The sequence below is a fragment of the Eleutherodactylus coqui genome, chromosome 10 (genome assembly GCF_035609145.1).
Source record: "Eleutherodactylus coqui strain aEleCoq1 chromosome 10, aEleCoq1.hap1, whole genome shotgun sequence".
Taxonomy (NCBI): Eukaryota; Metazoa; Chordata; class Amphibia; order Anura; family Eleutherodactylidae; genus Eleutherodactylus; species Eleutherodactylus coqui.
In genome coordinates this window covers 77,597,772-77,610,951 of record NC_089846.1, presented here as the reverse complement: position 1 = coordinate 77,610,951, position 13,180 = coordinate 77,597,772, and the positions used below count along the sequence as shown (strand labels likewise).

The 13,180-nt window shown below is 45.6% G+C and overlaps 1 protein-coding gene across 6 annotated transcripts in view; it reads right to left on the bottom strand.

Moving 5' to 3' along the window:
- Positions 1-5,849: 5,849 nt before the first annotated feature.
- LOC136580643 (class I histocompatibility antigen, F10 alpha chain-like) overlaps positions 5,850-13,180 on the bottom strand; it is a 72,484-nt gene continuing 65,153 nt past the window's right edge. For 5 of the 6 annotated variants that reach the window (XM_066581371.1, XM_066581372.1, XM_066581374.1 and 2 more), the window contains 2 exons: positions 12,706-12,804; positions 5,850-6,362 (listed from right to left, as the gene is read on the bottom strand). In XM_066581371.1, the coding sequence (XP_066437468.1) occupies positions 6,307-6,362; positions 12,706-12,804 (155 nt within the window). In that variant the 3' untranslated portion in view covers positions 5,850-6,306. The remainder of the gene's footprint in view (positions 6,363-12,705; positions 12,805-13,180) is intronic. The other variant, XM_066581375.1, reaches the window with a different exon arrangement.

The window sequence follows — 13,180 nt, the reverse complement described above, 5'->3', positions numbered from 1 at the left end:
TTATGCGTCCCAGCCAGGAGATCGGACGTGAGCGGTATGAGTCTAATTCTTTTTGGAGGGCTGCGAGAAGGGGTGGATAATTGACTGTAATTAAATCGGTAGTAGGGGAGCATAGGTTAATACCTAGGTATGGGATGCTTTTAGTTTGCCACTGGAATGGGAATTCCCTCTCTATATCTAGTTTGAGGTCTCTTCCAACATTGATGCCTAGGATTTGGGATTTAGTGATGTTAAGTTTGTAATAAGAAATGGATGCGAATTCGGACAAGGTATTTTGGACTGTTCTCAAGGAGAGGGACGGGTTTGTGAGTGTAAGTAAAATATCATCAGCAAATAGGCTGATCTTAAGTTGGCGGAGGCCTGCAGTAATTCCTTGAATGTCCGGATGAGTTCTTATGTGTTCCGCCAAGGGTTCCATTACTAGTGTGAATATTAGGGGTGATAAAGGGCAACCTTGGCGTGTTCCATTAGATATAGAGAAGGGGTTGGATAAAAGGCCATCTACTAAGATTTTGGCTGATGGGAAGGAGTATAGGGCTTTAATGGCCTTGAAAATGTATCCTGAGAAGCCAAATTTGTTTAATGTAGAAAAGGCATATCCCCAATGTAGCCTATCAAATGCCTTTTCGGCATCAAGGGCAACTAGGATAGAGGGGACTTTTGTAGATTCCGATTTATATATGAGATTTAAGATTCTTCTAGTCCCATCCAAGGCCTGTCTCCCCCTTGTAAAGCCCACCTGGTCGGAATGGATTATGTCAGGTAGGATATTGAGTAGTCTATCCGCCAGTACCTTAGCAAAAATTTTTATGTCGCAATTCAAGAGGGAGATAGGCCTAAAGTTGGCGGGTGATGTGGGGGACTTTCCTGGTTTTGGAATTGTTATGACAGTGGCTTCCAACATTTCTTTGGGGAAAGAGCTTTGTTCTATGCCTTGGTTGAAGGCTTGAGATAAATGTGGGGCCAGGAGAATGGAGAAGAGCTTGTAGTACTCATTTGAGAAGCCGTCAGGTCCCGGGGCTTTATGGGATTTTAGGGTTTTAATCGTGTTTGCTATTTCTGTGGGGAGTATTTGGGTGTTAAGGGAGGAGAGTTGAGATGGCGAAAGTGTTGGGAGTTTTATTTCCTTTAGAAAATTTTCAATAGATTGAGTAGAAGGTTGGGGTGTGTCTTTGTCATCTTTTAAATTGTATAGTTTAGAATAATATTGGCGGAAGGCTTCTGTGATTTGTGTTGGGTGGAAGATTTTTGTTGAGGAGTTTTGGGGGTCTGTAATGTATGGTATCTTAGATTTACCTGTTTTTTTTTTTACAAGGTTGGCCAGCATGCGAGTAGGTTTGTTTTTTGAGGCATATAGGGTTGATCGTGAAGCTGTCATTTCTCTTTCATAGTTGTCCATTAAGATGGATCTAAGGTTTTGTCTGAGAGTAAATAGTTGTTTGTGAAGGGAGACTGAGGGATTTTTGCTTATTTGGTTTTCTATAGAAGAGAGTTGGTCTAAAGTCATATCTAGCTGACGGGATTTTTCCCTTTTATGTTGGGCACCAATTTTAATAAGCACTCCTCTAATAAAGGCCTTGTGGGCGTTCCAGATGGTCAAGGGTGAGACGTCTGGAGTGGTATTAGTGGTGAAATATTCATCTAACGCTAGTTTAATTTTGGACTGATTTTTTGGAAGTTTTAATAGGAAAGTGTTGTTCCGCCATGGTTTGGGACTTTCTTTTAATGTATCAAGGGATATGTTGATTGATACGGGGGAGTGATCCGACCAAGTGGCGGATCCGATCTGGGCTTTTTTTATTAAAGGAAGAGTAGTCCTGTTTACCAAGATCAAATCAATTCTTGAGGAAGACTTATGTCTAGCTGAGTAAAAGGAGTACTCTTTAGATGAAGCGTTCAAGCATCTAAACGTGTCAAAAAGAGATTCAGTTTGAAGCCATGGGAGCAGGGAGGTCGTCGTCCTTAAAGAGCCTCTTGAGGAGTCTAGGATTCTATCAGGGACTGCATTAAAGTCACCACATATGAATAGGTGACCCACCTCGCGTCTTCTAGCTTTTTTTATTGTTTTATTTAAGAAGCGAATTTGGGCTTGGTTTGGAGCATATAAGTTCACTAAGGTGAATGGTTTATTGTTTAGAGAGCCAGATATAATGATATATCTGCCTTTGGGATCTATATCTTGCGAAGTGACTTCCAGCTGTAGCGATTCTCTGAAAATAATCAGGACTCCTGCTTGTTTTCTGGGGGAGCAGGCTAAATAAATTTTTGGGAATTTTTTATGAGAAAATTTTGGGCAGGCGGAAGCTGCGAAGTGGGTCTCCTGCACACAGATAATGTCAGCGTTAGAGGAGAGAGCCTCTTTCCAAAGCATAGATCTCTTAAATGGAGAATTCAACCCATTTGCATTGATTGACAAAATCTTAATTGACATAATGGAGACTTAAGAATCCGTTGAGCCGGAGAGTTAATACATCTTGAGCAGTAGACCAAAAGTGGGAGGTAATAAAGAAAAAGCATGCAACAGAGCATGGAAAACAGAACAGAGTAGACAATGCCCTTATCATCTTATATAAGATGATATTTCCGTATGTGGAAAGTAATGTGGGCAGAAACAGAGTAGTACACTTAAAGAATTCAGCGTAAGATGGAAAAATTACGCTTAAAGCTATTACAGGCTAGAGGGCCTGAACAGCGGTAATGGGGAGCGAGAAAAGTTCGTCTGGCGAGGGACCTTCCGGGTTCGCCTGAGTAAAAAAGCTGGTCGCCTTCAGTTGATATTGTGAACTTGAGCAGGATTTTGAGCCTTTTTGGAGGAAGGATGTTGGTTGGCCGAGGGTGGAATGTCAATCTTCCAGGAATTAAGGAGATGGATTGCATCTTCTGGTTTTTGGCAGGTGTGGGTGGTGTCTTCTCTACGAATCAGGAGTTTTACGGGAAAACCCCATCTATATGGGATTCTTGCTTGTCGTAGGGCTTCGGTGATTGTGGAAAATTTTTTCCTATTCAGCATGGTGGTCTGTGAGAGATCCGTAAATAGGCGTATCTTTTCATACGGAGCTGGGAGAGGGGTCAAATTGCGAGCAGCGGACATAGCAGCTTCCTTTATATGGTAAAAATGAATGCGTGCTAAAATGTCTCTTGGGACAGAGTCGGCAATGAATCTAGGCTTAGGTAGCCTATGAGCTCTGTCAATAGTTAGGTCTAAGTTGTTCGCTTCAGGGAGCAGCGTGGCCATAAGTTGTTTCAGGTAATTTGTGATTTCAGAGGAAGAGACAGATTCAGGAATTCCGCGGAATTTAATATTATTGCGTCTATTCCTGTCTTCAATATCTGCCATTTTTGTTTTGAGCTGCTCAACTTCTTCCACTAACTCGTAGTGCGCATCGATTAGGGCATTATGTGACTGGGAAAATTCGCCCATTTTATTCTCCGTATGGGATACGCGGTCTCCAATCTCATCTATGGTATTTTTAAGAGAGGTGTTTAGAGATTTGAAGCTTGATTGAATAGAGTCACTTAAGGCGACCACCATGTCTTTTATAAAAGATTCAGATGCTGGTTGTGAGGAAGATGACATGGACGCAGCAAACTCTCTCAGGGAGGGTATTTGTGAAGTTGAAGGATCTGATATGTCAGTCCTGGGTTTTTGTTTTTGGGGACTCTCAGATGCAGAGGAGGACTGTGACATGTGTGGGGAGGATGTCAGCGCCATTTTAGGTGATTGCTGTGAACGGGGGAAGTGTCTCTTTCCTCCTGATAGTGGTTGTAGTGAGGGCGATGTGTTTGCACTCACCGGTTCCTGCTGGCGGGGTCTCGACGGCGGGCTGTCATCAGGGTGAAGCGGAGCCGTTCCCTCTTCACTCCGAGCCTCGGGCTCCGATATGAGCGGAGCGGCTTCCGTCAGAGCGCGCCGGGTTGTTGTGGCTGAGAAGAACTCATCAAGGCGCTTAGGCTGAGCGCGGGAGTCCCTACGGCGAGGCATCGCTGTGGTAGCCGGTATCTCCGACACCGTGGGAGAAAGGTAGGCAGCCGTGTGATGCTGTGAAGTAGCTTTCAGGCTAGGTCCGGAACGGAGCACAAGGATTAAGCAGCCATCTTCTTGCGCTGCCAGGCCACGCCCCGTATTTCTCTTTTCTTCATTCAATTTAAATTTTGTTTTTGGGCAAAAAAGTTATCAACACTTCTATTTTTAGAAGTATTCTTACTTTGCAGCATTTTTTAACACCTGCCTAAAATGTTTGAGGAGTACTGCACTTTTTATACTCACCCGCTACCCTGTCCCAACATTATCCCTTCTGGAAGTTGGCACTTCATCTGTGAGCGTGACTCTATCTTCAGCCAGTGCACACTTCCATAGGAAACACTGTGAACACGCACACTGACTGACGAAACGAGTCCCCCTCACAGATCAAGCGCCAACTTCCAGGAGCGATAACGTGGGGATAGGGAGCCAGGAAGTGTGAGAAGGACACCCCTCAACTCCACATCCTCTTTCCTATAAGCACATAATTTAGTTCATGGTGTTTATAGGATTGACAGGTTTCCTATAAAGTAAGAGACACTTTCTGTCATACAACTTGGTACTTAACCCATTAAGGACCAAGTGTGGTAAATACAGCGCTTGGTCCCAGGCTTAAAGCCCAGCTGATAGTAAGGTTATAGCAGGGATTAAAGCCTCCTGCTTCTGCAATCAATCAAAAGCAGGATGGGTTATCAATAGAGATGAGCGAGCGTACTTGGATAAGCACTACTCGCTCGAGTAATTGGCTTTATCCGAGTATCGCTGTGCTCAGGTCTAAAGATTCGGGTGCCGCTGCGGCTGACAGGTGAGTCGCAGCGGGGAGCAGGGGAGAGCGGGCGGGAGAGAGGGAGAGAAAGATCTTACCTCCGTTCCTCCCCGCTCTCCCCTGCAGCTCCCCGCTCCGTGCCGGCACCCGAATCTTTAGACCCGAGCACAGCGATACTCGGATAAAGCCAATTACTCGAGCGAGTAGTGCTTATCCGAGTACGCTCGCTCATCTCTAGTTATCAACTGTAAGTCACAGCTGACAACCTAGAGGAGGAGGGAGATGTGCGTTTTAACCCTTTCTGCCTCCACCTTTCTTTAGTACACATCGCTTAATGAGCACTATGTACTAAAAAGGGAAAGTGTTTCTTCCACTACGTGAGCCCGGGGGTCAGGTGATCGATAGGATTCTCTGCTACAGCAGAGTTGCAGGGTCATAGTAGACCCTGATCAGTTCTGCCAGTGACTATTGTCACTACAGGGGATGTTTTCCCTGTAAATGCGGCTTCTATGGATGCGGCTCCTATGGATGTCCCAGCTACAGTGGAAAAATGTCAAATAAAAAAAAATAATTACATACATAAATAAATAAAAAAATTCAGAATAAAACAACAGTATATACATAAGAAAGAAAATAACCCAAAGCCGACGCCAACCAAAACCGTCACTATAAGCGCACTTTAACCCAAAACCATACATATTATATATCAAAACGACCGAATAAAACTGAGGAACTTACTCATTTTTATTTTAGCGTAAAAATACTAATGTAAATTAGCTTTTTACCCCCAATAAAACTAAAAAAAACGGGGAAAAAAAGTCCGGGAAAAATATATTTAAAAAAAATCGACCTATATGTCACGGGAAAAAAAACGTAGCAAAAATACTTTTGGTAGCTAAAGGGAAAGAAAATAGGGCAGTAAAACTTTCCCGCCCCTTCCTTGTTTGTCCGTCTCCAACCCTCCTGGCAGTTTTCCCCTCCATTGTATATAGTTTAGTAATTTGTTTTATGTCATTTATTCCAAATGTCTGGGAACAAAAATAAGTTCACATGAAAATGATCGTCTTTTGCTTTTGGACTTTATTTTCATTACATTCTTTAACATTGTACAATATAAAAAACAGGCATTCTGCTTATAACAAGACCCATAAACTGTACGATGCAAAGATCAGTAAGGGTGGTTTCATACGGGCGAGAAAATTTTGATGTGAGAGTCAGTCAAAGAGCAGTTCCTTGCTCAGGGGGCCTGTCATAGCTCAGCAGCTAACGAACTGATTTACGACGGTGACTAAACAACCTTAACTCTTTAATTTCCTGACTCCCTCTTTTTATTATATGAAGTCCAGCATAATTACTGTTTGTTAAATGAACTGGTAGTTAGAACAGTTGCTCTTAACTTGCAGGTAAAGTACTTCTATCCTGTAGGGCCAGTCCAGGTCACTACAGATTGATTTAGAGAAGAATATGGCACATGATGCAGTGTCGGTCCACAGCACTCTACGGATGCCTCATTATGGAGCTACAGAGCGCATACAGAATACTCACTGCCAGCCGCTGTGTAATTGTCCTTCTTTCCTGAAATAAGCAGAGGAGATGGAATTAGTCATGGAAAACCTTCTCAACTGAAGGAGTTTAGGAGGTCAATATCACAGAAGAATAATGGGCTTTTTTCTGATGAGATAATAGTGCAAAATTCTAATATCTCCTGCATAGAATTCTCTGGGCCCATCCTGCACCACCGGTGCCTATTATGAATATAATTCGGCCCTGGAGGACTCTTGCCATCTGCATGGCCATCATACTACAGTTCCCATGCAGTAGATGTTGCAGGAAAATGTCTGGCTGGCTGGGGCTACCCCAAGCAAAAAGAGACCCGCTGCAATATAAGGGCTCAATCCCACGGGCGTATCCGGGCACCGATGCGCCCGTGTTATTGCAGGATAAAACCGCTGCACTGCAGGTGCGGACGACTCTCCGCCTTGCCAGAAGAAAGAACACATGACCAACAATGGACCCAGTCATGTGTTCTTTCTTTCATAGTGCGGCCATCCTCTTCGTGCAGTAACACAGGTGCATCGGCACCCAGATGTGCCCGTGCGACTGAGCCCTAACAGTTTACACTGTGAGGTGAATGTTCGTCCTTCAACACCATTTTAATTTTTTTTATATACTTTCAAAATTCTGTACCGATTCATTTCTTATTATATCTTTATATCAGTTAGAGCCTCGTTTTTTTTTTTTTAATGCAGATCTCCAAAACCCGTGAAAGTGAAAGTCTAATGTTTAGTACCAGATCAAATGAAACTGTATAATGATTTATTTCTTGATATCTTTTTATAAGTATAAAGGATTAAACCATTTGGTGTGCCTATCTGTACATAGTTAGGGCTTATTCACACAAGAATATATCGGTGCCGGTTTCACAGCCGGACGATATACGCTACCATCTGATGTATTGGCACTTTTATGCCAGGCAGGAAAGACAGGGCTACAGTCCTAGCTGGTGTGGATGGGGGAAGTTCTTTAATGGCAGCCGGACTGGTGAAAGGGGGAAGTAGCTGCCTCCAGAGAAACAGGTGCTCTCTAGCACTGAAATATATTCATATCCCTGGGTCCTCAATATCCTTTAGGAAGGAATGCAACTCCGGGAGTATTAAAGCATGTGCCAGCTGGTTATCCCAAAGGACCACCTTCCAGGGGAGAGGCGACTCCTCTCCTCCTAATGGCAGCAGCCGCAGCACCTGCCTTGGCCACATGATGTCCACAGATGGGACCGCAGAAAGCATTGCACATCCCCTCACCTGGTCGTCAGTTCTTCGGGGGCTGGCCGGCCGGAGAGGTCCCATGAAGAATCACATTTTTCTCACTGGCTGCGACAGGACAACTCTCTCCATTTTCTCTTGGCGTTCCCTCTCTTCATCCCAGTTAAATTGAGGCCTGGGGGTGGATAGCCAGCGGGTACTCCACGGATCACCTGGCTGCCGGAATTGGCCAGAGGAATCTTGTTCTCCAGACAGCTAGTAGCATTCTGGCCCAAGGAGTCTGCAGCTGCAGAAAACTCCTCCCCCTTCGGGTTTTTGCAAGTCAATCCAGTAGGGGTGTTCCTTCCCCCTACGTGGCGCCTGGCCAAGGTGTAGTCCACTTGGCACCACAATTTGGCAGAATTCCTTTTGGCGGGAGTGAGCCAGAGAGGAGCATTGTGAATGGGGCGCTATCTTGGGTAGCCCCAACAAAAATGTGCATCAAAAACATACACAGTCCATTACTATGTGGCACAGAGGTATTAATCCTGTTCTTAGTGACGCCAAAACTTGGGGTCCTGCAGCATCCCGTAGGGAGACCCCGGACACCTGACATATGTGGGGAGCTGGGAGGGTAAAGTGTTGGCTTGTCAAGGTGGCACTTACCAGGCTCCTTCCCGAAGGGACACACGCAGACAAGGGCAGAGTAGCACCGTAGGCCAGTATGGACACCTCTAGGTTATAGAATGCCGACTAAACAGGAAAACTGGGATTTAATTGTCACGGGTGACGCCACCATTCCTACACACACCAGTATGACCCTTGGCGGAAAATAAATTCAGCCACAGATAGTTCTTGAGTACCACGGGTCCCTGGGTCACTACACATCCGACAAGAAAAGGTTTTTCTGGGACCAGGGGAGGTTATATTGGGAAACCGCCCCAGGTAATCCCGGGCAGAAATGGCTGAGAGAACAGCAGCTGGTAGTGCCTACCTATCTAGAGAGGAGCTGCTATGGGTGGCTCATGAGATTCTGCTGGCTGGACACTTAGGGGTTGGTAAGATCAAAGTCCAGCTAGCCCACCATTTCTACTGCCCTAAGATACGTACTGATGTAGCCAATTACTGTCGGTCTTGCGTGACCTGCCAAAGGATGGGGAAGTCTGGGCCTGGCCCAAAGGCTCGCCCAGTTCCTTTGCCAGTCATTGAGGAGCCTTTCCAGAGAGTTGTTGTGGACTTGATCGGGCCCCCGGGAAATTCCCAGCATCTGCAGAAAATGCTACAATTTGACTGTAGTTGACTACACCACCCTGAGGCCATGGCCGGGTCCTCCACGTGGGCCAAGAAGAGGGCTAATGCCCCATTTTTTCCCGTGTAGGATTTCCTAGGGAGATGCTTAACAATCGGGGGACCTAGTTTATGTCCAGTCTCATGCAGTGCCTTTGTGAAAAGATGCAGGTGCAACATCTGGCAGCCAGCCCATATCACCAACAGACTAATGGTCTCTGTTATCGGTTCAATAGCACCCTAAAACAGATGCTTAGGATGTTGGTTGAGTCCCACGGACACGACTGGGAATGGTACCCACACCTGTTATTTGCTTACAGAGGTGCCTCAGGCCTCAATGGGGTTCTTCCCCTTTGAGCTTCTGTACGGGAGGCGGGTAAGAGGACCCCTGGCATTGGTAAGAGGAACCTGTGAAGGAGAACTGTCCACCTCTGAAATGTCGATCATCAAGTATGTCATGCGGCTCTGTGACAAGATGCAGGTATTGACACAGCTGGTGCATGGAATATGGAGCAGGCCAAAGCCAGCCAGAACCAATGGTACAACTGAAACATGAGAGGAAGCAGATTTCAATTTGCAGCTGTCTCGGAACTAGTGGTTCCAGTTGCAGGAGGTTCTGCTTCTCTTTCTACCTACCTCACTGGGAAACCTGGGAGGGCACACTTGACAGTTCACCAGGTGAATGCTGGGAGACACCTCCCCGTTAGGCAGTCCTCTTACCGAGTCTCCCTAGAAGTGAAGGCAGATATGCAGCGGGAGATTGAGGACATATTGCATCTGGGAGTCATCCAAAAGTCCCAGAGTGTATGGGCTTCCCCAATAGTCCTCGTGCCCAAGAAAGACTGGACAACCTGGTTCTGTGTAGACTAAAGGAGGTTAACTGCCATCACGGTATCTGATGCTTATCCGATACCTCGCATCGATGAGCTTTTAGACCGGCTAGCCAGTGCCCAGTGCATCACTTTTATGGACCTGAGTCAGGGGTATTGGCGGATACCGCTAACCAAGGAGGCACAGGAGAGGTCTGCTTTCATCACCCCCTTCAGGCTCTACAAGTCCAGGGTGATGCCCTTCGGCATGAAAAATGCTCCGGCCACCTTCCAGCGCTTCGTGGATCAGTTACTTGAGGGGCTTGGAGAGTGTGCAGTAGCATACTTGGATGACATTGCCATCTTCAGTTCCACTTGATAGGAACACTTGATAGGAACACCTGAAGTCTCTAACCGCAGGTGCTCAGGTGGATCTAGGCTACAGGCCTGACCATTAAGCCTGGGAAGTGCCAAATAAGCATGCAGCATGTTAAAGCCAGGCCTGGCCCACCCACAAAACCAAGAAGCAGGTGTGTTGTCCTTGGGTACCGCCAGGTTCTACTGTAAGTTTGTACCCAACTACAGTGCCCTAGTGAAACCCCCTCACTGACCTGACCAAGAAGAAGTTTCCTCAGTTAGTGGACTGGACTTCCCGATTAGGAACAGTCCTTCATGACCCTTAAGACTGTGCTCTCCAGTACCCCGATTCTGCAGGCCACAGACTTCATGCAGAGTTTTTTGGGGCAGACTGATGCCAGTACATATGGCCTGGGTGCTATTCTCAGCCAAGTGCATTTGGGTGGAAAAGAGCACCCGTGCTATATCTCCGTCACAAGTTCCTACCCAAGGAGGTGGTCTACACCACCATAGAGAAGGAATGCATAGCCATAGTGTGGGCCGTGCAGAAGCTGCCACCATATCTCTATGTGCGCAGCTTCACCATTGTGACAGACCACAATGCCCTCAGCTAGATACATCAGGTTGTGGGGCAAAATGGCAAACTCCTCCGATTAAAAAAGGAGGAGGTGTGATATAGAGACTGGTGGGACATCAGGCATTTTGGCAGTATGTGTCAGGCCTACTGTCATCCATTTTGCAAAGTCTCTCAGTTTCCCCTACCTATTGAATATTTCCATTTAGAAGGGGAATTGTCTGGCCTTACCCTGGACCAGCGTGAATAAGCCTCTTCCATTCTTCTTGCCCTCCTGCCTCCATTTGTCTGTTTAGTTTAGAATTAGCATGAGGATACCAAATTGTGTGACCATTTACTTGCTAATGAACTCTAAGGACAATCATTCACCTAGGAGCTGGTTTCTCACAGACACTCTAGATCCAAGGTTCAAATTAGGGAAAACTCCCTAATAAGAATTATTGGTCGTGTGAAGGCCCTAGCCCGATATGAATTATGTTTTATGGATCGGGCAGGCCAACTGAATAAAACGCATCCAAACTTATTGAAGTAAGAGCCCCAGAAAACTCTGAAATGGCGTATACGTGTACCATGTTCAATTTACTCCACCCTTCTCTGAATAACCTCAAAAGGGGCAGGCGGAGGTGTGTTCTGGGGTTACTTTAAAATCTGGGGTTTAGGGAGACCGGGTGTCAGACCTTTGGGGATATGCTACGGCATAAGGACTTTTTTCCTTTCCAGTAACTCTGCACAATCAAAACCTTGGGCCGAACATCCCAAATCTGGCATCTTTCTTTATTTCCTTGTTTTATTTTTTAAGTACTGACTGTTGTGTTGAACTGCAAATCTTATCTCCACTGTAACATCTTTTTCTGTATATTTTTGTATATATAAATATTTAACACTGCTAGTCTTTTTTTTAGAATAAATCTGCAATTTATTAGTTAAACCTTGTCCATTTTAAAATTAACCATAACTCCGAAGATTGTGTTAATTCAGAAGTGCGGGTCCAGTTTACCTGGGAAACAAAAGCTGGTGGTGGCAGTGAATGTGTCTGGGTATTGTAGAGTGTGGGAATCACTAGACTGAATCAGGGGGATATTTGAGTTTTCGATCTTCATGCGTGCAGAAGCCTGGAAAGCTGGGTACAAATCTGCCTGCATTCTAGCGACTCCATGCTTGCAATCCTGCTAGAGTAAATGATCAAGGCTCTGCCACGACAAGTGTTCACAGCGGTGAGAACGCTAAGATTAGTTGATCCGTAACAAATCAGTGATATTGACGGGATCCATTGGGGTCTCCCCATCTCTCCCCTCTCTCACTATGACAGGGTGTTCTGGGGTATACAGGGTGGGGTTTCGGAACAGGGCTGCTCTTATCAGGGGGTTTACCTGGTCTGGGTGCAGGGCATTATAAGTGATTAATCGGGTTGAGAATAGGGCTACATTGTTTTGTACGGTTATTTTGCATGAGACATACAGTTGTCTGAAGTGGTCACATGTAATACTTTTGGCATTATAGCTTCCATTGCTAAGCAGTGAGGCCAGTAGTAGGGCACATGACCCCTGCATCGACTCTTTGGCTACAGCACTCACATACTGCCCGCTTAAATAAAGAGCAGGAGGACCACGGGAGAGCTAGTGCTGGATCTCTGGGGGAAACGATTGGTGATTGTTTTTTTGTTGTTTTTTTTAGAAATGGCAGCTAATTTTATATATTTAATTTTTTGCAAAGGTAGAAAACCCCTTTAAAGAGAACCCATTACAGGATAAAGTCAGTGATGCAGCCGTGTTGATGCTGACTCTTTCACCATTTTTTATTTTTTACCACACTGCCCTCCATTTACCTGGATGGACTCTTCTTAGGACCGACTCCCAGCGCTATCAATATGTCAAGTGGGCTGTCTTCGCTGCTCACTCTCAATAGGTGACATTAGTTATGGGTTGACAAATTGACAGCACTGGGAGCCAGATATAAGAAGAAACCATCATGGCAAAAGGAGGTGAGTATGGAAAACAAACAAGGGTAAAGTCAGCAGGGAAGTGGCTGTAGAAACACGCACCCAGCCCCAATGACTTTATCCAGTGATAGGTCTTCTTTACCTCAGCAGTGGGTTTTCATCGGTACGTCACTATACAGGTGGCACCGAGCTCTTTGTTCCTGACACTTACTTCTGTATATAATGACTTCAACAACAGCAGCCATGAGAACAAAAACACTGATGACCCCCACACTGATGATCACGGACCATGGGACGTCCTGTTCTGGGTCTTAAAAGGTAAAATGTGGAGATTATGAGCGATGATTACACTGAGAGATTCATATATTCAGGATACACATGAGAATAACATAAGAGGTGACACATAATAACTGACACATAATAACAGCTGTTCTGAAGTCTTCACCTTGCTATCAAGCCAGACCAAGGTTTAGCAGTGTCTCTACCCTTCCTGGGGCTGAGGGGCATGATGTCAGGTGATGTGATGTCAGTCCTCATCTGTCTTTAAGTGGCCCTGCCCTATTTAATCTGTGCTAGTATTGACCTCAGTGCTGGTCAATTTTCAGTGCTTCCTGGATTGCTGCTGAGGAGCACAGCCTGCCACTGGAGCTCCACTTCATTGCTGCTTCAGCTAAGTACCCCTGCGG